At 44.3% G+C, this 25,791-nt stretch overlaps 1 protein-coding gene across 1 annotated transcript in view; it reads left to right on the top strand.

Moving 5' to 3' along the window:
* ZDHHC6 (zDHHC palmitoyltransferase 6) overlaps positions 1-25,791 on the top strand; it is a 136,235-nt gene that overhangs the window by 67,877 nt on the left and 42,567 nt on the right. Inside the window, exon 6 of the mRNA XM_086922790.1 lies at positions 4,701-4,754. Coding sequence (XP_086778916.1) covers positions 4,701-4,754 — 54 coding nt within the window. The remainder of the gene's footprint in view (positions 1-4,700; positions 4,755-25,791) is intronic.

The raw sequence follows: 25,791 nt of genomic DNA, 5'->3' as shown, positions 1-25,791 counted from the left end.
CAGCTAGAGTCGTCGTCCTCCAAGCTGGGGAACTGGGTTCGAGTCTCGGCAGGGACGTTCAACAGCCTGCGATTCTGGGCAAATCCCTTAATCTCACAGTGCCTATCAAAAATGAATGTGTCCGTCTGTAACGTAACTGTTCCTCATGTTACGTGCTCTGATACCTTAGGATCGAATTGGCGCTATATAAAACAAAAAAATAATAATAATATATATATTATAATTGCACCACTGGCATATTTTGACCGAGTATATATTATCCCACTTTTCATCCCCAATCATTGACTTAAGTAGCTATTTTATAAGAATACCATCTACCTATATTTCAGATTTAAGACCTACTTAAGTTACATTTCCTTGCCATGTTTTGTGAATGGCAAGGTGAGCGGTTACTTAAAAGCACATAGAAGTGTGACTTACCATTATTGTCTGTTTTGTAAATCAACCCCTTAGTGCTTAAGTGATTAATGCATTGGCATAATAACATAGCGATACAGTAATAATATAGACCAGTCAACAGTTTTTTTGTAATTGGCTTAGTCTGTTCCGCTATTTCTGCATTTGTTACCACTAAATATTTCGCTTTCCAGTTACTTGAGGGGTCATCATCAGGAGAGAAAAAAATATAAAAAGCATCTGAGTTAGACATTGGGAATTAGCAAGGCGTGAATGAGTCCTATCTGTATGCCACTCACAAGGGATCCTAGGAGAGGGCTCATGTTTCCATCTCTTTGTAAAAGAAAACTGCAATTCGTTCTTCAGGTGCAAGTAGCCTTCATGGAAGAAGTGCACTGCGGCAGGGTAACCATCCTTATCCAGTGAGCTCAAATGACCATGGTCCAGGTTCCAGTTGCAGAATTTGTGTTTAAACCTTAGATTCAAATCGGACCAAGACAGATGCATCCTTTCATATTTCTGAGTTCCATGAAGAGGCAGCTATGAGGTTTAATATGAGATGTAATATTGTACCGAATTTCGTTAAAGTTTTTCAGCTAGAACATTGGTTAAAAACGGTGTAGCCGTGGCACATTTATTGTAAGGTTCAATTGTTTAATTACAGCCCCATTCTTCAAAAGTAGATGCACCAGTGTTGAAGATTACAATAAGACATGTTTGACTCGAGGATGATTTTCTTTGAAGAAGGGTCATTATTGGGGAGAGGGGAGGTTTAATGAACAACTGAGTTTGAGATGTCCCCGAATCTGCAAAGTTATCGAATGCTTGCTTACAGTGCATGACAAGCTGTGATCGGTATCTTCGCTGTTGTTTTTAATGCATCCTTCTAATGTTACTGTATTCGTGATAAAGAATGATATAAATTAAATCATTACATTTTATTTTTATATCATTGAATTCCAAATATTTTCATCGGGTCAGCCTTTTGCTTCTCCCAATCAACATTTTTATCAGGCAGAATTGTGAATTGGAGATTCATTCCCTATCTGGAGATACAATCCATCCCCTACAGGCTAGTCTAACAGTTAGAGCAGTAAAAGAGTATGTGTTGAAGGTGTTTGCTTGAATAATTATAGTTCTTTAGGGTAAGCTAACAGTACACATTGAACATATCATGTCTAATTGTTGGTTTAAAGACGTGTTACCTAATTAAATAGCTGCTTGATGCTCCTGAAGGCAGAGGTTGTTTGTATTGATTTTGAAAGTGCATAGATTTTATTGTGGAGTGAATTGGCCACAGATGTGTACACAAAGGCCAACTTCAGGGCATATAAAAAGACTAAAACTGAATGTTAATGAGTTGGTTCCGGAAAAGTAAACAATCTGAATAAGATATCCCCTCCAAGGGAATAGAATTCCAGAAGTGATAACCACCCCAAGTGCAAGTGACTGAATTGCAGCTCACCACATTTTCCTCAGTTTTAAATTATAACCGTGGACTTCACATGTATTGGTGCAGTGGCTTAAGTCCCTGTGAGAGCTCAAGACCTGGCTCTTCGCCCGACATGCAGATTCCCCCCGTCCCCCTATCCTCACAACACCTTGAGACCCTAACGGGTGAGTAGTTGTGCTTTACAAGAAACCTGGTGGATTAAGAGCCATGTGTTGGGGGGCATGAACTGCCCTTGGATGACTTCATGGAACAGGCCTTGGTCAATTTCATATCTACGCTCTTTAAGGTACATGGATTTGCATAGTTATTAATTGACAACATGGAAATGGATGCCTGCTGTAGTTCCTGCACACCCTGCTCACCAGGCATGTTAACTGTTCCCCGTTTTAGGTGTCTGTCCCCGTCTTTCCACTCGAAATACATCCATAAGACAGTGAAAGTATTAAAGTGCTTGGTTAGAATTAAATCTCCTGGGCATGAAAGACACCTAGATTTTAGATTTACCTATTAAGTCTCCTCTTAGAAAGAAGATTGGATTGAGTGATCAAATGGCAAAGCCACTGATCTTGTGACCGAGATACCTTGGTTCTAATCACAATTTTGGCACTTCGCCAAAAAAAGTGTGTTCAGGGCAAATTAGGTAATCTCCCTGTGTGTCAATTGTTATTATGCATGATCTAAAAAAAATGTGCTGGGTAAATATGCAAAAGTGTTACTTGGGAGATGCAATTTGTCTCTCCGACCGACATCCATTTACAGTGCTCCATTGCTGCGCATCTAGGGAGCTGCTACGCAAGAATCAATGCATATCTACCAAGGTACTTTCGGACTAACAGAAGCAAATTTGAAAACCAAGGGCATCCAAATATTTTATGTTACTGGTATCCTCATAGTACCAGTTGGGAGCCATATGGAGAGGGAATTCGAAAACCGTTCCTACCCAAGTCGGTGAATATCTTACTTTGCAGAACTGTATTACTTTGAATCAGATTCTGCTCGTCTGATTTCTTCAATTTTGATTTTATTGGATAGAGTGGAGCAGAATACTGTAAGTTGATTCTAAACATGCGCTAGACCTTTGCATAAGTAAAAGCCCGAGATCAGATTGAGTGAACGCGTTCTAGCTTGGTTGTGAAGATGAGAGCTACTACCTCAGTTTGGGGTTTAATGCGGGTAGTACTGATTCTGGGGTATTTTAATTGTGAAGAGAGAATAGATGAAATTGTAAAGCAATCTGTTAATTAGAAATGGTGTTTTTTTTTGGGTTTTTTTTACATCACCTATTCACAAATCAAAACATTCTTTGCATAACTGTAGCATGGCACTTCACATACACTTTTCAATAATTAAAAATAAAATAGTTAAAAGATTAATCCGTCAGAAATGTACAACCGTCCCATCAAAGCAGCCTGTGCTGCAAGCTTTTTTTTTGGCACATATGAGAATATGAAGCATTACAAGCTGCCTGGCAGGAAAACCCACTTTTCACTTGTATAAGGCTTTTGCTTAATTTTCAAACCGACCTGCTTAAACTAAGCGTAGTGAACATTGAGCAAGAAAGTTGAACTAGTGAAGATTGAAGCAGAAGTGCTCTGAAGAATGTAGCGTTTCCTAGCGCGCACTTTTTTAACCACTTCCTTCCTTTCGAAACAGTGCAATGAAACTAATATCACTGCCTTGGAAACATTGTTTCCAATACCCTGTCTCATGTTATAACCTAGTAGAGGCCTGGGCTTTCGGACGAGTTTAGAAAAATATAGGAGACTTCATGCATTAATATCCCCATACCTTAATCTCCCAAAAGCAGTCTCGCAGAATCAAAAGGCAGACAGTTAAGTTTTGCACTATTGACTTTTATGGTCTGCATTTCACATCAGGTAGCGAACATCAATATCATTTATTATTTGTGTTATCTACTTCTATCAAGACCAAGACTTCGGTTCACAAACCAAAGAGTCCTGCCCCAGTGAGCTAAGTAGTAAGCAACTGGCCTATCAACCAGTTACCAGTCATTACAAACTTGCTAATGCAAAGGTAGGCGGACAGTGGAGCACTGCTTTTGAGCTGTCGCACTGATTTGATTTGCCTGTTAGGTGTGGCAACATCTTGTGTTTTTGCATTGTTCATGCTCTGTCTGGTCCCATTGTTTTGACATTTGTTAGAAATCTATGTAGGGTTGTCCAGAGGGTTCCTTTTGTGTCTATGTAGAGACATAAATGCAGCCCTTTATTGCATATTGTTGCAGCAAACTTGTGAACCTATGGCATTGTGATTCCTTGAATGTAACTGTGTGTTGGAACAGGAGGCATTGACCCAAAGGGCCACGCCAATCAGCCCGGTTATTGTCGGAAGCAAACCACCTTCTCCATCTTATCGATCAGTGCTTTGCCATTTAACACTGAGGAGCCACTTGTCAAGTGTGGCTAAGCCAATGTAAAGTGTTGTTTTAACCGGGTCTTCCCTTCACACAGTTGATCGGTAGATTGGTCCTACACCTCACGATTTATCCTGTAGTTGACACATGGTATGTGGGTAAGGATGAGAGACGTAGAAGCACCAATCACACTGCAGGATGAGGCGGTGCTGTAACCTTCTCACTGAGCCTATCTCCCATAAATCAACTCCCCTACATCATCGATGCAGCAACCCTTTTTCCACCACAGATATCCAAGTAGTCATCTCTATGCACTGCAAAACTAACAGACCTCCAACTACATTTGTTCAGTAACAACCCTGATAACGGTAGTAATTTTACTTTCCTCCAATGTTTATGGTGAACATGTGTATAGTTCTGTTGTGATGTTTAAACTGAAATTACATACTGGTTTGATTTTTCTTTTTTTAATTATAGTTGAAAGTGATTTTAAGAAATAAGACTTCCATAGAATCCTGGATAGAGGAAAAGGTAAGATTATTTGTCAAGTAATTTTCCTTAAATGTAGCCCTCCCCCTGCGCCACTCCCATTCCGATACCCTCACTTGACATCCAGTCTTGACACCTGTTTGGAGCCTGTACTGGTCCTTTAATTTGCAGAGTTCTAACGCCCTCAGTTGAGTGACAGTAAGTGACAGCCTTTACTCAGGCAATGCTCCAGATATCCGCAGCCCTCTCTGTAGTGCCTTCTGCCCTAAGGAGTGTTTGGGTCTCCCGACCAAACCTCTGTTAGCTACCTCTCGCTTACTTGAGGTTGGCTGCCCCCTGCTGATAGGAGCTGCTACAGCATAGAGGACCCCTGATCCTCCAAATGCTGTTCTGTTTGCTGTGCAGAAGCATCTGTGTCAGATTTGTGCTAGAACCTGCTGGAACCAGCTACTATCTTGGAAAGGCAGTATGTTCTGGCAAAAGAGAGTAAAAGTCGAACCTTTTAAGAATGACCCACCCGTGCAAGCCTTTACTATATGCCCAGTGGTTCCCCAGTATGGTGCCCTCTTCACACCAATTATGCCTGAATTGTTGCCCCACAGTGATAATGATGATTACTCTTATTCCTTCATATTATACTGACGTCTGCTACATTGCCAGATGCTAGCTCACTTATCACCTCTCCTTAGTTTGAGTTAGACTATCCCTCTGAACTTCTTTGTGAGGAGGTTTCCTGTTTCACTTTGTTATCCATAAAGCAGCCACATTTTAGGAAACTCCTCGTCCCATTAAAGAGTTCAAAACCAACTCAGCCTGCATCTTCAACCTTTGAGACTCTGCTGCTATTTGATGCCCGCTTGGACCCAATTCTTGGTATAAGCCCCTTTCTGCTCCTGCTGTTATTCGGCGGATCCCTAGGTTGTATATGTCAAAGCCTAGGAACTCTAAGCGCACCCCTCCCCATCTTCAACTAAGAATTTGATGTTGTAGTCATGGTCATCTAACTAGGACCCCAATGCTTTCCCCCCAACTTTGCTGTACCAAGAGTCTAAGCACATTGACACTTTGTGGAAGAAGAAGTCTGTATATGCTGTCCGCCAACACCACATGCTTGCTGGTGTGCTACTCGCAGACTTTTGACGAGGACTTAGTTGTCAATGAGTAGCCTTCTGAATCATGCACGACGCCCCTTTGTGCAGTTAGTAAAAGATGGCCAGCATGCAACCAAACAGACTGTATTCTAGGCTGGACACAGCTGACTTTGTGTCTGTGAATGGTGGTGGAAGTACTCATGGATCAAGCCACAACGTGAATTCTTTTCACTGATGTTTCTGATGACATACAGGCAAACTTGATGGACTTGGTGTTCTGTGGCTCTCAACTATTCAAGTATAGGGCGGACTCTGCTCTGGGTGCTTTAAGCAAAGAAGTTCCATTGTGTGCTAAATGGGCATGGCTTCTCAGACACCCCAATTCCATCAACCTTATTGGATGTTCTCGGGGTCCTTTATTGGAGATCCTGGTAGTTGTAAACCACTCTTTCAGATCGTAAGCAGTCAAAACAGTTTTTACTCAACTTGGCAGCCAGAGTGGTTTCTTGGTTAAGCACCACCAGCTGCAAAAGTCCTCCTTCCTCCAACACGCATACCGCAATACCATTAGTTTGTCCTTGGGTAAACCCAATACTGAAGGGAGGATGCATGTCACATGATTAACTGTCAGGCTAATCCCATATGCGCTATCACTTCAATCTAAAATACCCATTTCCTACGATTCCTTGTAGTTTTGCAGAAGTTGCAATAGGACCATGTGCAGGTGACCCAGAGTATGTCCACCTGAGTTTGGTGTTGGCAGCCATTTCCTCTCACTGTTTGCCCTTCTCTTCCGCTTCACAATGGAGAACCTCGTCTCACATTGGGAAGGCATGATGCTTCACCTGAACCTTCCCTGCTTGCACCTTTGTGCTTGGAACTGGAGAAGGAAAATCTGAGTGCCTTCAATCTGCCCTTGGTAGTTGTAGGTGTCCTAGTCACTGCATGCGGCCCCTCCACTAAATCTGAGTGCCTTCAATCTGCCCTTGGTAGTTGTAGGTGTCCTAGTCACTGCATGCGGCCCCTCCACTAAATATGGTAATTCAGGCTGCTTCTCATGCTTTGTGATATTGTGTCTGAGGAGAAAGGTGAATCATTGTAGGCATGGTTACCTGATATTTTGCAGATAGTGGGTTCTCCATGGACTGTAGAAGATTACTTTTTTGGTTGTCAGAATAGCCCTGATTATGTCCCCTGCTGTGACCTGTGTGTTGCCTCCTACTCTGCTCATGATGCCCCACAGCGACCTTAATTTATTTGGCACATCAACTTTTTGCTTGTTTCACCATTGAGCCATTGCACAGCTACTTCCTGAGCCTTCCTACTCTGAAAATGGTTCTCCTTATTACTGTCACTTCAGCTCAGTGAGTGAGCTAACTAGGGCTTAGCCTTTGTGATCATCCTCAGTTTACAAGGCATTTCTTCACACGAGTTTCCTTCCTGCGTAAAGCGGCTGCCTCCTATCATGTTGGACAGCTTATTATCTTGCTGTCTGCTTTTTCCCTCTGTTGCATCCTACCAAGGAGGAACATAAATTGCATCACTTTGACTATTGTTGTACTCTTTTACATTGAAAGGCATGGTGACTATCATGTTGACGATCAGTTGTTTCTTGAGACTGTCATTTTATACCATACAAGCTGTATCAGTTTAGAAGGTGATCCAGAGTTTAAAAAAAAATTCTTTTACTTGAAATGCTGTCTTTCTTGCTTTCTTGGGCCTGCTCCCATAAACAATGGAGTGCCAGTGACAGTAGCCATTCATCTTCAAAAATGGGATTTGTGGGGTTAGTTTGACAGTGTCCGAGAGTTCATTTAAAAATGCAAATATTCCTTTCTATTTGTTGGCCGCAGCCAAAATACTGTTTGAATAGTAAGCTTTACACTGAAAAAAAGGCTTGTTTGTATGGAAATAATGTGTTTTCAGGGAGGCTTGGCCACGACTGCCACTAAGATGGCTGCATCTGAGTGAGGCTCCAGGCCCGGCAGTCCCTGATATCCTGCTCGTCGCTGAAGTACCCTAACTCTGGGGTCCCCACTGCATATCAGGAGCCCTATGGCTCGAGGGGACGCAAGGGTGATGCCCGCCCACATCACCATGAGCTGAGGCCAAAGAGCATCGAGGGCGATGCTGTGCCACTGACACCGCACTGAAGAAAGGATCTCCAGCTGACACCGCACTGAAGAAAGGATCTCCATCCTGGAGGCTAACTCGGTGACAGCGCAGAAACTCCTAGATAAAATAGAGCGCCTTTTAAAACAAGTGGCAATTAAGATCGAGGACCTCGAGACAAGATCTTAAAGAAACAACTTTCGTATCTCGAATTGCTGAGACCACCAACATGGGGTGTCCTGAGAACTTTGTTGAACAAATGCTGCAGGCCCTCTTTGATAGTATTAGCTTATCCAACACTTTTGCGGTCAAATGTGCATGCCGCTTATTGGGCCAGCAACCTCCGAAAGGCACTCCACTGAGATTCCTTATAGCTTGTCTGCTCAACTATAGCGACAGAGATACAGCGCTGCAGCTGGCCCGGGAAAAGGGTCCCCTTCAATACCAAGGCTCGAGCATTTCCATTGTCCTTGATTTCACCCCAATGGTACAGGAAGCTGTTCGGAAATACAGCTGTGTTAAAAACTCATTCCGCAAATTGCACATCCGCTACTCCATGCTGTACCCGGCCCGAAAGCGGATATAACGTAAGGGACGATCCAAGATCTTCGACACCCGTGCAGATGCTGAGGCCTACAACAAATTTCTCTGTGCTGGATCTCCGACTAATGACCACGCACCCCGGATACTAATGGGACGCAAAAGCTGGCCCACTACATCTTGAAACAAAATTAGGGGGTGGTTGGCTGCTGAGTTTAATGTCTATTGCCCTTGTCCCCTTGCTTTTATATATGTCGGCAAATGATTAATATTGTATACGTCCTCGCTTGCGTATTCAAATACATGGTTGCGAGCACCTTACACCAGCTCTGATACTATGCTCTCTAGGGACCCCCGGAGTCCGAGTCGTTCCCATGCCCCCATGGAGAACACCATTCTTAATTGTTACGGGTTATGTTCTTCCTTCTTTTTTGATGGGTTAAATGGGATTCACTGGATAATTTTGGATCTAGTGTGGGTGGGGGATGGGGCACCGCTTTGGGACTGTTTTTACTAAAGTTGAAATGTTTTTTGATGCTGCACATCACACCTTAGCATTCATCACCTACACTGTTGTATGTCACAAGGCTCTCGGGCCTACGTATGATCACTGCATGCTAACTCCACAGCATGGTCAAGTTCATCGACCTAGGTGTAGTTACCTGGAATCGACGCAGTATTAACAATCCCCGCAAAGGGAAACCAGTACTGGCATAGCTTAATAGACATTCTGCTAAAATTGTCTTTCTTCAGGAGACCTATTTCTCTCAGCATGCTGAACATGCTTTTGCTAGGAATTGGGGCACATATCCTTATTTCTTGTGTTACAGTTCCTATTCGCGAGGTACCTGTATCTTAATCCATAAAACGGTACCTTTTCTTTATCACTCGCATTTTTCGAACACAAAAGGGCGATATTTGTTAGTACTTGGAACAATGGAAGACAAAAGTACATTATTTGTTAATATATATGCCCCTAACACTGATGACACTCACTTTTTTTTAAACTTCCATTCCCGACTGGACAGTTTCGAGGTGGACCAGTCTATTATTAGTGGGGATCTTAATTTACCACCCTGTGTGCAGACCGACTCCACTAGCACACACCCATCTGACAAACCAAAGGCCTGGGAGGCACTCCGCCACATCATTGACGCTTATATGCTGCATGCCGTATCCATCACCCATACGCAATCAGGATACACCTTCTATTCGGCACTCCATTCTGTCTGGACCCCATTAGATTGTCGGCTATTGTCGGCTACTGCCCACTTGTGGATATCCGAGGTCACTGTGCTCCTAAAAACACTTTCAGATCATAATCCAATCTTATTGAAGCTTCGGATTTCATATGGATGTGGCCTCAAGTTCAGCTGGCGTTTTAACAGTGATTCACTTAGGGACCAAGTATTTTGTAGTGAACTTCATAGGTCCGTTCTCGAATATTTTGAGAACAATGCCAGAACTGTGCCTTCGCAGGCGATCCTGTGGGAGGCCTTTAAGGCCTTCATCAGAGGGGTGTGCATTTCCAAGCAGGTGGATATTCTCAAAGATATCCGCACGTAATTAAGCTGGACTGAAAAGAAACTGCAGGACCTGGAGCACAGCGAGGAGACTGATCGAACACCTAGACTGTATCGACAGGCGGAATTGCTGGCCAAATTTCATGAGTTGGTAGAACGGACAACTACATACATGAGCAAACACATCCAAGCTAGTCGCTATGGCATGGGCATGCACCCTGGCCGCACCCTTGCTCGCATTCTACGCCCCAACATACCGGTCAACCATGTTGCGGAACTCCGACCGGAGAATGGAGAGTCCATTATGGACAGAGAACGTATCATGGCCACGCTCTGTACTTATTACCAGAAATTGTACTCTTCTGAGGTATGTCATGACCCCTAGGCACTTTCAACATACCTGGCAGATGTTGCCATGGTGTGGCTTGAGGTCGGTCAGTGACAATTCCTCTATGAACCACTTACTCTAGAGGAGGTGACCCAAGCTATCAACACTCCAGATGGTTCCAAATCGCCTGGTCTTGATGGACCTACCGGGGCATTTTATAAAACGTATAAGCAACAACTTGAACCGAGATTTTTGGCATTTTTCAACGAGGGCATACAAGTCGGCACTTTACCCCCTAGGCTATGAGAGACAGTCCCCACTTTGCTGCTGAAGCCAGGTAAAGATCCTGGTAACTGTGTCTTATCGACCATTATTTCCGTGAAACTTGGAGAATACAATATTGGTTAAGGTGCTAGCAACCAGACTGGCTCTGCTAATGGAGTAACTCATCTCTTCGGCACAATTTGGGTTCGATCCACCTCCTTGAATCTCTGCACTGTTTTTGACGTACTCCATAAAATCTCCCCCGCCGTCCCTGCCTCAGTGACCCTGCTCGACGCAGAAAAGGCCTTCGACTCCCTCGAGTGGCCTTTTCTTTGAGCTATGCTAGACAAACTGGGAATTCCACCCAGTTCATATAATTAATAATGTTACTATATTCCAATCCGACGGCTCGCGTTTGAGTGAACGGCGCTATATCAGATGCGTTCCCGATTCTGCCTGGTACTCAACAAGGGTGCCCACTAATCCCCCCCCCCCCCCCCACCCCCTTTTATTTATAATGACAATGGACCTTCTGGTCTGGGCGATGCACGAGCGCCACTTACACCGCTAGCTCCAGCTCGCCCATGTGCCTCTACTAATCACTTTATGCAGATGACATTTTACTGTTCATCCTCAACCCCCACTTCAATCTTCCCCCTCATATGCTGGAGATAGCCAGATTCTGTGACTTCTCGGGCCTCCTTATAAATTAGGCCAATTCAGAGCTGTTCCTGTTGAGATCCCCCTTAAATGGGCGCCGGATGGAACTAAAAATCTGGGTATCCACATACATGGAGAAAAGGAGCATATTCTGCAATGAAATTATGGACTGGCATTGACAGATCTCAATGCACGGGTTGTGTTGGATAAAACTCCCCTTATCGATAGCTGGGCGAGTTGCCATAATAAAAGTGGTTGTCTTGCCTCGCTCTCTATACCTCTTCACAAATATCCCTTTACTCTTACACAACACTTTTCCAATACACTAAGGGGAACCCTCTTGCTATTAATATGGTCAGGAACTCGTCCCCCCTATTCTTTGGAATACGCTTACACTCCCTTACGAGCGCGGCCGACTGAGTGCCCTGGCCTACATTTATATTATTTAGCAGGACAGTGCCAATACTCATACCGTTGGTGCCATCCTGATGCTCGAATGCCCTATCTACGCCCTGAACAAGTGCTTCTCGCCGGAATCGCACTCACCCATATCCTACCCAAGAGAATCCCACTCGACGATACGGACATACAAACGGTGTCTACTACCTGTTGGGAATCGTGCTGTATGCGTCACATATTGGGTTGTTGCCCCCTCTATTCGAACGCCATCCTGCAGCAAGACAACCCTTGGCTGCCACTCATCAGGGAGAAACTAGTTTGATTCTCCCTTTACAGATATGATTTTCATACTATGGGCATGTTGTACCCCTTTTGGAGGGACCATGGAAAAGGGACATACCATACTTGGACCAATTCATTTTCAGGAGACTGCGCAACACTCTACGATCGCTCCTCCCTTCCTATCCCCTCCCTCCTGACCATTTTGCCCCACTACCAAGGGAGGACGTATGATTTCTAGAATCTATCGATCTTGTCTCGTACTGAAATCCGACATTACCACACGAGTGCGAGAGGATTGGGCGACAGAACTCTGGGTAGAAATAACAGACAAAATGTGGGCATATTGTTGCACACAGACGCAACGCATTTCTATCTGTCAATGCCACAAATTAAAACACCTTAAATGTATTCATCAATATTCTCTAACCCCTTCGGATATTGCTAAGTTCGACCACACTAGACCTGACGCCTGTGCTAGGTGCCGCGATGTGGGAGCTGACTTTGCACACCTCGCCTGGACTTACTCAGTTGTACATGCTTACTGGGTGACTGTTTTTGAACATATCTCAGCTATGACTGGCGCGGCGCTTGCACCTTGTCCTCTAATGGCATTATTGGGATATACCCTTGAGGTGCCACGCAGCGCCCATAGGTGGGTATCCATGGCGCTGCCGCCGGCTAAAAGAGAAATAGCAGTGCTATGGTAGTTCCTGTCCCCCACTGCCTTGGGATGGCTTGAGAGTATGTGTTGTTGTGAGAAAGTGTATGAGGATTATGCAGATTCACCCCCTGAACTCACACCCCAAAGACTTCTGGACCCCCTTCCGTGCCTACCGATCATCTATAGAGCGTGATGAGACGGATTGAAGTTCAATTCAGAATTCATGTTAGTTTATACATATCTCCGTAGTAGCAGGTGCCTGTGGTTTCCCTATGACTAGTTCCCTTTTGCGTACGCATACTTAATACTGTGAAGTATATGTAAATGGAGTGATACATGTCCTAATATGATGGTAGAGTGGTCAGATTTTCCTATGTTCTTCTCTGACACGTGTGATGTGCATACATTGTTGATGTAAATTTGAAATGCTCAATAAAGAAATGAAATAATACAAAAAATTGTGCATTGCCAAAGCCAAAAACAACAAGCATTTGGCAAAGCCAAAAAGGCTCGGCTATACAAGTGCAATCGGCTTTGGCGGTGTGGTAAATATTTGATTTACCGTCCTAATTTCTATGCAGGTAAGTACTTAACAAAAATAACTCAATCGGAAAGAAAGACGCAGAGTCCGTGGTGTTAGAGTTCTTAGGGGTTTTATTCCTTAAAAAGGAATGGTCATGGTACCAGATCGGATATCGGGTTCCTGCCACCACTGGGGTGCAGGAAGGGATAGAGCATACTTTATTGACAAGACATAACTTTTATACTTAAACCATAGAATGAATACCAATACAGTAGGCGTAACAGCTGAGAGAAACAAGATAACAGCATACACGTGTTAGCAATACGTAATCAAAAGGCGTGAACTAGGCGTGGACATAGAGGTGTGTGCTAGAAACGTCACATGTAAGTGTCACGAGTAGGTGGGTACTTAGCAGAATTTGGCAATATCAGCAGAAATCTGAGGCCTGGATGCGCGCGCAGCTGCATGACGCGTGATTGACGTGGAACTGGAGGGTGCAGGGGACTTGACATTTACACTAGCGGAAATAGACAGAAGTCTGGCATGTCAGATCAACTCGTACCTATATCATATCTGATATCTAATGTTTGGGAACCATATTATCTAGAGGAAAAAGGTCTCTTGGGCAGAGGCTATTCTATACTGACTGTGAGTGCGTGTATAAGCGTCTAAGTGTCTGCATGAGATGCGAGGGGGCATGGGCTTACCATGGTAACAGAGGCTATGAATTACTTGCACGGAGACAGTGAGGCCGGGCCCTTTGCTCTGCAGCTGGAAGATGTTTACTTGAACTAGTAGGCAGGAATGTATGTTTGAGGAGCAGAACAGATAATTCGAAGGTTGAATACAGTGTTGGCAGGCAGCAGGCTGAGCCAAGCGCCGTTAGCCGCACAGAGAGTAAGGCAGAGGTCACGGGTACAGAGGCAGCCCAGGCTGAGGCGTTCAGAATCAGAAGGCAGGAAAAAGGCTCTGGCAGAATTCAGGGCCTACTTCGCCAGAGCTGAAAAACGTGTAAAGTACACCACAAAAAGACGTTGGCATGGCATACTTAGGAACAGAATATTCAACCCATTCAGGGTGGATCTGAAAGAGGACATGTTAACGTTGGACGCAAATGTATTTGCGTCTTCATAGCTGGCACAGTTACATGCACTTTAAGCTGGTACATGGAGACGGTGGGGTACACGTTAGGGAACATTTCTTGACCATAAAATTTATATTTCCTCATTCCCTCCTTGTTCCCTACGGACCCTTCATGATATATCGATTCTCATAAACCGATCAGTCTGTTCTTGTAACATTATTTGCTCTTCTATCTTCTTTTCGCGTTTTAAGTGAAAACTGGAATGTGCAATACATGAAGTGGCGCACAGACCACAAATCGCTGGCCCACACTGTAGGCACAGGCAGCAACTGAATACTATGACAAGGGCAATGCCTAGGAAGGATAGGATCTTCCATCCCCAAGCGGTCAACGTTGTCCAGAACCAACCGGACCAAGTCCAGGTGCCTGGATTCTGATGTATCAAACTTGCAATCTTATGAAGACGTGTAATAGCTTTATATACTGTAGGCGCGTTTTCTGGAATGAAAACACAGCAACTTGACCCGATGACCATACAAGCTCCGCCCCTATCTGCTAGGATGACGTCAATAACAAGACGATTCTGGAGAACAACAACCCGCATGGCAGATTGCTCCTCTGTTAAGTTGCCTAGAGCGGAGGTAGTTTCATTCACTACTGCTTCGAGTGTTCTAGTTAATCTTCGTATCAGTTTACTATTTTGGACGGGACCTGTGAAGAAAAAGAATCCTTTATTGAAATCTGTGTATTGCTCCCATGCCGTTTCAGTATAGTCGACAATCGGGAGATCTCTTCGGAGTCTATTCTTTACTAGATTTGTATTTCTGTGATAATCAGGAGGGGCTAGAAAAACAGGTGGCAGAAGGAATGCAATGTAACAGGTACCATCCCAATCTAGAGGTAAGCGTATGTATGCGGTATGGCCACAAACAAAGTAGGAATGACGAGTAGCTCTAAAGGAAGATTTGCCTTGATCACTGAATTCGACCACGGTAGTACATTTGCTATGACCTAAGTGTACTGAACCCTTCTTTCTGACACATAAATCACCAGTGACTGGTAATACTGACATAGCAGGGAGAACTGGTGCAGCTTCGGATTCGACAGTAAGAATCATAAGGTTAATTGTATAATTACCTAATCCATAACCTTCATTTTCTAGATCAGTTCCTATTCTAATGGGGAGTCCCTTCTTGTCAGTGTAACAGGCATTGAGCAGAACTAGGTTCAGGTTTCCCCAAATCCAATTTCCCTCGAAAACAGCAATATCAGGATCTAAAGAATTAATTATTCTAAACCATGCACCACAGGAGCCATTGTGAGTGAACGGGTACGGAAAGAGAGGCAGAACTCCCTTGTATTTCTGATAGGGAGGGAGTCGGCCACATATCCAACAGTTTGTAGCATTGTTAGTCTGATGGGAGTGATGTAACATACTAATGAATGTATTGTTGCGCAGCGCAAGTCTGTAAGATAGTTCATGAGGAGGTAATTCACTAAAAGAATGTTCGGCAGTGACATTGTAAGCAGATTGTTCACGCTTGAAGATAGGGTAGTATATGGGAAGCAATATACTGGCAACAATAATCAGAAGACTTAGAAAAAAACATAACCAATATTGTCACTATACAGTGACTACGGAGTGATTTACAATATGTACGTTTCTTGAGTTGTCTCTCTCTCTCTCTATCTCGATCTAGGGGATACATGTCAGAAACTATTTAACCGATTCACCTAGGGGAGGACTTAAACAATTAAACTGTCTGACTTGCTAGATCGAAGTTTTGTTTGATACTCCTCTTGGGGAGTTTTCTCTCTTTTTAGAACTTTGAAGTCTTTAGTATCGAGGCAGTCCTTTGAGGGGGTGGACGAGTCAGTTTCTGGCAACAGTTCATTACATTTTTTAATATGACTCGTGTGGATCCACCCCTTTCGGCCTTCCACTTTGATTGCGGTCCTCATGGTAAGAAGGACGATCTTCGGCTCCTTCCAGCGGGGCTCCAGCGGGCTTTTCCTGTCGAAGTTGCGAATTAAGACTGTATCCCCGGGACGGACATCGTGTGGCTTTACATCAGTGTTGTCGGGGAAGGCTGCAGCAACCTGTGAACGACATGATTGGAGTGCAGACATCAAGGAGGCAAGGTAATCTGTCAGCATATTACAATCAACATCGGTTATTTTCTTAGGCATGGGCGTCCCCCACATATTCGGTGGTCTGCCAAAGACCACTTCATACGGTGATAGTCCTGATCTCGAATGGGGGACCATTCTCATATAGAACAGTGCAACTGGCAGGGCGACTATCCAGTTGACCCCTTTCTCTTTACAGATTTTAGCAAGGCGTGTTTTCAGTGTCTGGTTATGCCTCTCTACAAGGCCAGCGGCCTCGGGATGTCGGACGCAGTGGAATTTCCACTGATATCCTAGCAGAAGGGAAACCTGTTTCATGAGCTCGGATGAGAATGGCTGTCCGTTATCTGAGTACACGACACGAGGCAACCCGTACCGTGGGAAGAATTCTCGAACCAGCTGCCTGGCAGTGGTCGGGGCAGTGTAATCTGGGACTGGATATGCTTCGGTCCAACGGGAAAGTGCACAAACCACTACGAGGACATACTTGAATCCTCGACAACGGTTCATCTGGATATAATCCATCTGGAGGACTTCAAAAGGGTGATCAGGAGGATGGAATCCACCTTGTTCTACAGGAACGCTTTTACCTGGATTGAACTGACAACAGATCATGCAAGTACGCACTTTCTGTTTCGCTGCTGCTCGTAAATGTTTGTTGTACCAGAGATTCTGTAAGCTGTCTAACATAGCTTTTTCTCCTAGGTGTGCTGGACTATGTGCTGTATTTATTATGACTTGAACCATAGAGTCGGGGAGAAACCATGTAGATTTTCCCTTCATCATCCAACCTTGATCTGTCTGGATTCCTCCTAGTTCAGTCCATTTCTTGATTTCATCTGGAGTAGCATGTGTCTGAATATCGATTACATCTAGTGTGGGATCCCTAACTGTCATACAATGTGTCGGTACTATTGTCTTTGTCATATCAGTTGTCTGGGTGTGAGTCAATGCTGTATGTTTTGCTGTTTGGTCTGCCAGGTCGTTACCCTGGGAAATGGAATCTGTAACTTTAGTATGTGCTTTACACTTCATGATGGATATGCCTGAAGGCAGATGTATTGCCTCTAATAGTGCTTGAATGAGGGGACCGTGTTGGATCTTGGCACCGTGAGAGGTCAGGAAACCTCGTTCTTGCCATAACACTCCGAAGCCGTGTACAACTCCGAAAGCATAACGTGAATCTGTGTATATGTTAACGTTTCTGTTCTTGGCTAGTATACAAGCTCGGGTCAGAGCGATGAGCTCTGCTGCTTGAGCGGACAGTGTATCAATACGATATGTTTCTTTAACTTCAGTTTCAGTGGTCACTGCATAGGCGGCCACTAATTCTCCTGTGTTTGTTCTCATACATGAACCATCCACATAAAGTGTCAGGTCTGGATTTGTCAGTGGAACATCTGTTAAGTCTCGTCGGGGCTTTGTTACTGCATTAATGATCTCTATACAATCATGCGGGCTGAATTAGTCATAATCGAAGGTAACAATGTTGCGGGATTCAGGATGTTACAGCGTCTGATTTCTATGTGTGGCTGGAATAGTGTCAGTTCATAACCTGTCAGTCGTGCTATAGTCAAGTGTTGAGTCTGAGTTCGGTTTAGAAGAACCTCTACAGAATGTGGAACTTGTACTGTTAATTGATGTCCTAAGACAATTGAATCGCTCTGTCTGATTGCTAGGGCTGTCGCTGCAACTGACTTTAAGCACGCAGGGAGCGCCTGGGCTACTGAATCCAATGTACTTGAAAAATAAGCGCAAGGCTTATGTGAACCTGCTTGATCTTGAGTGAGGACAGACAACGCTGTACCATCACGTTCTGTAACAAAAAGTGTAAAGGGTTTGCTGTAACATGGTGTTGCTAAAACTGGTGCTTGACATAAAGCTTTCTTTAATTCCTCAAAGGCCTGTGTATGTTCCTGAGTCCAAGGAAGGGCAGTCGAAGTCGCTGCCTCCTGTGTTGTCAATTGAATGAGTGGTTTAGCTAGAAATGCATACTGGGGAATCCATTGTCTGCAGTACGAGGTGAGGCCTATAAAGGCCCGCACTTCCTTTTGTGTCTGGGGTTGTGGCATGTTTACAATTAACTGAATGCGGTCGGGAGTGAGCTGTCTCCCCACTTTGGACAGCAAGTGACCCAAGTACACAACTTGCTGAACACAGAATTGTAGCTTCGAAGGAGACACCTTGTGTCCCTTGTCGGCCAGAAAATGTAGAACTGTCAGTGATGCTTGTTCACATTCTGGTTCACTTCGTGTGGTGATCAGCAGATCATCGACGTACTGCAGTAAGGCGGTGTTAACTGGCATTTGGATACAATCAAGTTGTCTTTTCAGTGCTTGACTATAGATGCTGGGGCTTTCTGTGAATCCTTGAGGTGCGCGTGAAAATTTGAAACTTCGTCCATTTAAACTGAATCCGAAGAGGTATTGGCTCTCTGGATCAATGGGCACACTGAAGAAGGCGTTCTTGAGGTCAATTACAGTAAAGAACGTTTCTTCTGAATCAATAGCAGTCAATAGGGAAGAGATGTCGGGAACCACAGGGTACTGTGGAACAATGCATTTATTTAGTTCTCGTAAATCAATCACCAACCGATATACTGGCGGTGCATTGGGATCAGTACGTTTAAGAATCGGAATGATAGGGGAATTACAGATATTGGAGTCGGTCTCTACGACCACTCCTTGGGCAATGAGCTCTTCGATGATTTCTAGTAAAGCCACTACAGCATCGGGTGGTAACTTGTATTGTCTGATTCTTGGTAAAACAACTCCTTGTTTAAGTGTAACACGGTATGGTGTGATGTGCATGCAACCTACATCGGTCGGGCCTTGTGCCCACAGGTGCTTCGGTACATTTTTCAATCTGACATCAAACTCTCGTAATACATAGTGACCCTTAAAGTCACGCAGAAAAAGTCTAACTCCTTCCGGAGAACAACATATCACAGCTCCTAGAGCCTTCAATGTTTTGATACCTAACAGATTTTCTGGACATGATTTCGTAAGTAACAAGTCTGTAACACGTGATAATGGACCCACAGCCAGGGGGACTGGTTTCGATACCTCATTTATAATAGGCTGTCCTGAAAAACCAAGGGAAACATTCTGTGAGCCTGAGAGGGGTGCCCCTGGGACTTCATTATGGCTGATTGTTGTGCGGCTTGCCCCTGTGTCAATTAAAAACTTTCTGTCTTTTCCCAATACTTGACTGTGTACGTAAGGACCCTCTTGATCTACAGGAATCTCAATAAGAGGCAAGCCAACCTCCCTCTCTAGGCTGTTTCATGTGTATCGCTGATAATCGGGATAATCAGATTGGGCATACTGGTTCATCTGTCGTGAAACTTGCTGTGTCGCGGCAATGTGCTGTGGCTGTGGCTGTGATACCGCTGCTGTCTGTGCTGTATGTGGTGGAGCATGCATAGGTTGTGAATTCTGTGAAGTCTGTTGCTGGGCCTGGTCTTTTCTAGACGGATGCGGTCTTTCTTTAGTTTTACCTGTTGCTATATTGTGTTTCAGGACTGGACATTCATGTACGTAGTGACCTGGCTGCTTGCAATAATTGCATGTCCCTTTAACGGGAGCTGCGGCATTACCTGTCTGGGTCGTACCCTTTCTCTGGCCGTCGGCTGGAACCGACTGGGCTACTAACATTTTCATTTTCGTGTCTTTCATACGTCTCTGTTCGTGATCCTGTTCTTCTCTAATTCGGTTCTGATGGTATTGTAACATTTGTAACATCTGGGATGGCGTGTTTGCTTGCCATGTACTTTCAACTTTATATACACGGTTTTTGACTGCTGTCAGGGAATTCTCGACTAATTTTGATACAAAAAGATGCGGGTACGACTCGCTACCTGGTTTTAGGCCACTATTAATAATGAAACATTTCTCGAATCTTGAATAGAAGTCACTGGTATCTTCATCGTGTTTCTGTTTACAGGCTGAGATTGCGTCCCAGTCTTCCTTTTTAGTTGACAATAATCTTGGCAAGACCTGTACTATTAAACCTGGTAATGCTTTTGCTTTATCCCCAAGGCCTAGCCCTGGGGTTCGAATTTTTTCCTCGTCTTCTATTTCTGTCCATATAATCTTTTTATCTCCCACCTCCCATTCCTTTTCCTTGAGTTTCTCGTAGATGCCGGTGGGCAGCAGTACCTTTAACAATTTCATGATATCTGTATATGTGTAATCTCCCATGAGTAACATGTCTTTAAGTTCTCGGTGAAAACCTGCAGGGTCTTTATCATGACAGGGTACTAGTTTCTTCATTTCTAATAGTTCTAACTTGGTCAGAGGTGTGTATACATACACACGTTTCAGGGTATTATCGGTGCCCATAACTGGGTGTACTTCTCGTAACGGATTCTGCCTGTCAAAATGCTCAAAGTGACACATTTTTCTTTCGGGTGGCTGAGCTGGACCATATTGTGGGCCTAAGAAAGCGTTATATTTACGTCGTTGTTCTAGAATTATTTGAATTAATCTGGTACTTAGGCCTCTCCATCTATTCATGAGTAGTGCTTCTAATGTATCGGGTAAGGGACCTGGATCAGAATGTTGTTGTCTGTATAACGTGATGAGATGCTGAATCATGTATATACCAGCTAATTTCTGCTCGTCTGGGGAAAGGTTCAGAAATGTCTGTGCTACTGTATCATCATTGTACATGTTAGAATTGTCAGCCCATAGTACTGCTGACCGGGCTAGTTCTTGTTCATCCATAGAATTGAGTACATGGTACCCCATTTGTTCTTGAAGCATTTTATCGGTAACTTGAAACAGATGTTCAGGCGATTTTGGTTTTAATATGCCAGAGAGAAAAACTCTCTTGCTTTCTGGGCGAATGCCTTTCCTAAGGTAATTTCCCTTACCTACATATGCTATCGTATCTGTAGTCGTTTCTTGTTCTTCAGGTCCTTCCTCCTCCTCGGAGGAGGCATTCTTGTCACTTTCTTTTTCTTTTTCATGTATTTCTATTACTGCCTTTCTGATTTTCTTGTACATGCTTGATATACAATTCATTTTATCATGCTTTCCTTCGGCTATATTTTGACCCCACTTGTTTAGTGATTCTATTTCATCCTGATCTACCCCAGGCCTGTCTCGGTCTCTTATTAAGCAATTTATGAAAAAACGTAATATATATGCTTGAGTGTCAACTTTCTGGTGTGCCAGGGCCTCCTTAATACTATCGGGATTTTCTCCAGTCTGGACAAAAGGATATATTCTATCTAGGTGATCAGTCATCCCTGGGAATAACATTAGGTAATCTGTAGCTTGTCGCAAGCGTAGTGACGCTATCCACATCCTATCTTCTTTACCGGATACTGGATCGTATCTGCAAACTGGAAGTGTTTCTTTGAGTCTGTCGAGACGGGGTGATTGGGGGGTATGTTGCTTCAGCAGGTCTCTAAGGTGTAATCTGTGTGTTGTTGGCGGGGTCTGGAGACCCCCTGTCGCACCTCCTGAGCCAGAGGCTTGAGCATTATTTCTCTGTGGAGTCTGTATGTGTATCTGAACTTGTCTCTTACTGGGATCGGGCACAATCGGATTTGGTATATCAATCTTAGGTGCGGGAAGTGGTGGAGGTGGAGGAACAAGTGGAGTAGGCTGTCGAACGGGGGAACCTTGTTGCGGTAATGGCGGGATATGGTCTGGAGGCGGGTTGCCACCTCCGTCCCCGTCACCGTCCGTAGGCGGGACGCGGGTACGTGGATTGGTGTAAGCGGGTGCTACATCGTCTAGATAGGAAGCAAGGAATATGTCTTTGGTGGTCCTGTGATTTACTTTAGTCGGAACCAATGGTGACGGCAGATTTTTCGGTATTTCTGAAGTGGTTTCAGGCGAACCCTCGGCCACAAGATACATGCCATTTACAAGATTGTTTCGCGCGCGGTCTACTTGTTCTGCTTTTACTCGGATCCCTTCATTAACTAATTCGTTCTCTCGGGCTCTATCTGACTCTTCTCTATGTCTGTCTTCTCTACGGAGCGCTCTTTCAGCACGTCTGTGTGATTCTTTACGCCAAAATTCTATGGCGTCTTTCTGAGATTGTCTGGCTTTCTTTTTCCATAGCGCTTCTTCTACCTTCACGATGCACTCGGCATCCCATGTTCCTGTAACGGGCCATCTGTGTCTCTCGTCTAGATGCTTAGTATAATCAGCCCATAAATCTAGATACAATATGGCATCTAAGCCATGCTTATGGTACATAAAGTTTCCAGGAGTGTCCCTAGGGGGAATAGGAATTTCTTCCTCTAGTATCCCTTTCCTAGTTCCTATCTGTCTTAGTTTATTGAAAGGCATCTTGTTACTTATTACTGGATACTTGGTACTGGTTACTTATTCTGAACACAGCTAGTTACACAAAAACACAATAATGTACATCAAACAGTCACTCATACCACGACATTCATTACATGAAAAACATTTGGAACATATATCACTACCCTTGATACTAGATGTACTGCTAAACAGCACAGATACACTGTTGAAAACAGTGCAAGAACTTGTATGCTTGATATACTGCTAAACAGTACAGATACACTGTCTAAAACAGTGCAGACCGCGTTTGTGTACCCAAACACGTCTTTACCGGATACATAATAATGCACCCGTCTAGATACGTCCCAGCAATGGTACTCACCGGGAAGCACGGAACAGAAGGCCTCGGAAAACTCGACTGGACTGGACCGGACTGGACTCGACTCGACTCGACACGTGGATACTTCGGAAACTGGTGGGCCTCTTGACACCTCGGACCTTGCTTCTTTCGGCTAGGCTCTGGTCGGGATCCTCCGCACTCCTCACCGCCTCGTCTGGGTGCTGATCTCAGTCTCCGTCACCTCCGTGGGCCAGAGGGAGATACAGGAAATCCTGCGGGTACGCGTAGTGGTCCGTCTTGACTTATGGCAGGGGGCAAAGGTTGCAACGCACCAACCGGCGCGTGAGGTGGGGGAGGGGTCCCTATTCGGGCGCCAAAATAATGTGGTAAATATTTGATTTACCGTCCTAATTTCTATGCAGGTAAGTACTTAACAAAAATAACTCAATCGGAAAGAAAGACGCAGAGTCCGTGGTGTTAGAGTTCTTAGGGGTTTTATTCCTTAAAAAGGAATGGTCATGGTACCAGATTGGATATCGGGTTCCTGCCACCACTGGGGTGCAGGAAGGGATAGAGCATACTTTATTGACAAGACATAACTTTTATAATTAAACCATAGAATGAATACCAATACAGTAGGCGTAACAGCTGAGAGAAACAAGATAACAGCATACACGCGTTAGCAATACGTAATCAAAAGGCGTGAACTAGGCGTAGACATAGAGGTGTGTGCTAGAAACGTCACATGTAAGTGTCACGAGTAGGTGGGTACTTAGCAGAATTTGGCAATGTCAGCAGAAATCTGAGGCCTGGATGCGCGCGCAGCTGCATGACGCGTGATTGACGTGGAACTGGAGGGTGCAGGGGACTTGACATTTACACTAGCGGAAATAGACAGAAGTCTGGCATGTCAGATCAACTCGTACCTATATCATATCTGATATCTAATGTTTGGGAACCATATTATCTAGAGGAAAAAGGTCTCTTGGGCAGAGGCTATTCTATACTGACTGTGAGTGCGTGTATAAGCGTCTAAGTGTCTGCATGAGATGCGAGGGGGCATGGGCCTACCATGGTAACAGAGGCTATGAATTACTTGCACGGAGACAGTGAGGCCAGGCCCTTTGCTCTGCAGCTGGAAGATGTTTACTTGAACTAGTAGGCAGGAATGTATGTTTGAGGAGCAGAACAGATAATTCGAAGGTTGAATACAGTGTTGGCAGGCAGCAGGCTGAGCCAAGCGCCATTAGCCGCACAGAGAGTAAGGCAGAGGTCACGGGTACAGAGGCAGCCCAGGCTGAGGCGTTCAGAATCAGAAGGCAGGAAAAAGGCTCGATGGCAGAATTCAGGGCCTACTTCGCCAGAGCTGAAAAACGTGTAAAGTACACCACAAAAAGACGTTGGCATGGCATACTTAGGAACAGAATATTCAACCCATTCAGGGTGGATCTGAAAGAGGACATGTTAACGTTGGACGCAAATGTATTTGCGTCTTCATAGCTGGCACAGGAGGGAAGTTACATGCACTTTAAGCTGGTACATGGAGACGGTGGGGTACACGTTAGGGAACATTTCTTGACCATAAAATTTATATTTCCTCAGCGGTGTGGTTTTGCTATGTTGTACACCAGTTTAGCTGCTGTTCAGCATGGCAAAAAGTTAGTGATGTGGAGTGTCCTAAAGTTGAGTAGGGGGTCGTAGAGTGGAGCTGGGGGTCATAGAGTGGAGCTGGGGTAGTGCAGTGTCGATGAGGAGAGTAAGTTTCAGTGGCAGAGAGTGTCGTATAGTGGGGGTGGGATGAATTAGGGTGGAGTGAGTTGGAGTGGAAGGAGGTAGTTGGGTAGATTGAATTGCAGCAGATTGAGGTAGATTGGATTAGGGTAGAGTGGGTTGGATTGATTGAAGTGGGGTTGATTGGAGTGGGAGAACTGGATGAGGTACATTGGAGCGGGGTGGATTAGATTGGTTTTGGGTGGGTTGAGTTGTATTAAATTAAGATGGCTAAGAGTGGGACGAATTTGATGAGAGTGGAGTTGGAGTGTCGTGGCCTGGATGGATTGGGGAAAATGTGTTTTCATAGAGAATTTTAACATTCTTGCACTAAGAAATTGTCCACCTTCATTCTGCTTATTTGATTTCTAATTTCAAAGTGTGAAGAAGGGTTGATCTCTTATATTTACCATTAATTGATTACATGGTCTCAGGAGTGGTCGCATGCTACTAAATATGTCCAACTACTGAGGTCTGCATAGGCTCATTCTAGACCAGATACATCTAGGAGGTTGGAAGAAGCCTATGAGAAAGCTTGTGAGCAGATCATATTCCAGGGTTTGCAAGTTACCAATAGTTTCTTTGATGGTTTGGCTTGCTGTGCGGTGGGTTATTTGAGTGATGATGGAGTGGTCTGTCCATACAAGACAAGTGATATGTAAAAATTAAAGGCACAGTGTTTCCACAACACATCTAGAATGTGCCAGAAGTTTGAGTGTAGACTTTAATCTCCTGGGTCAGACCACAGTCTATGCATGGTTAATGAGTTCAGTGGAACAGACGGCTGTCTTGTTGAGCAAGTGCACATTAAGGTCAGAGAGCAACTGTTTAATGTATTGCCTTCAGTGAAAGCAAATACTAGTTGAATGAGTTTGGTAAAAAAAAAAAAAAAAAGACTTTGTTAGAAGGGCAATAGATCAGCATTACTTCAATGTGTGAGGTTGTTTGTGGTATCTCTGAGCGTGCCAGTGTTAAGTTTTGTGTGTTAAGCCGGGTGAAAAAATTCCTGTAGGTAATGGTTGCTCCCTTTCTGGCTATCGCCATGTTTGCTATGCCAAAGGATATCTTATTCATCTGAAATATTAGAAACGAGATACTAAGAA

The sequence above is a fragment of the Lissotriton vulgaris genome, chromosome 5 (assembly GCF_964263255.1).
Source record: "Lissotriton vulgaris chromosome 5, aLisVul1.2, whole genome shotgun sequence".
Classification (NCBI taxonomy): Eukaryota; Metazoa; Chordata; class Amphibia; order Caudata; family Salamandridae; genus Lissotriton; species Lissotriton vulgaris.
The sequence above is the reverse complement of the archived record's forward strand: the minus strand, read 5'-3'. Positions and strand labels throughout refer to the sequence as shown.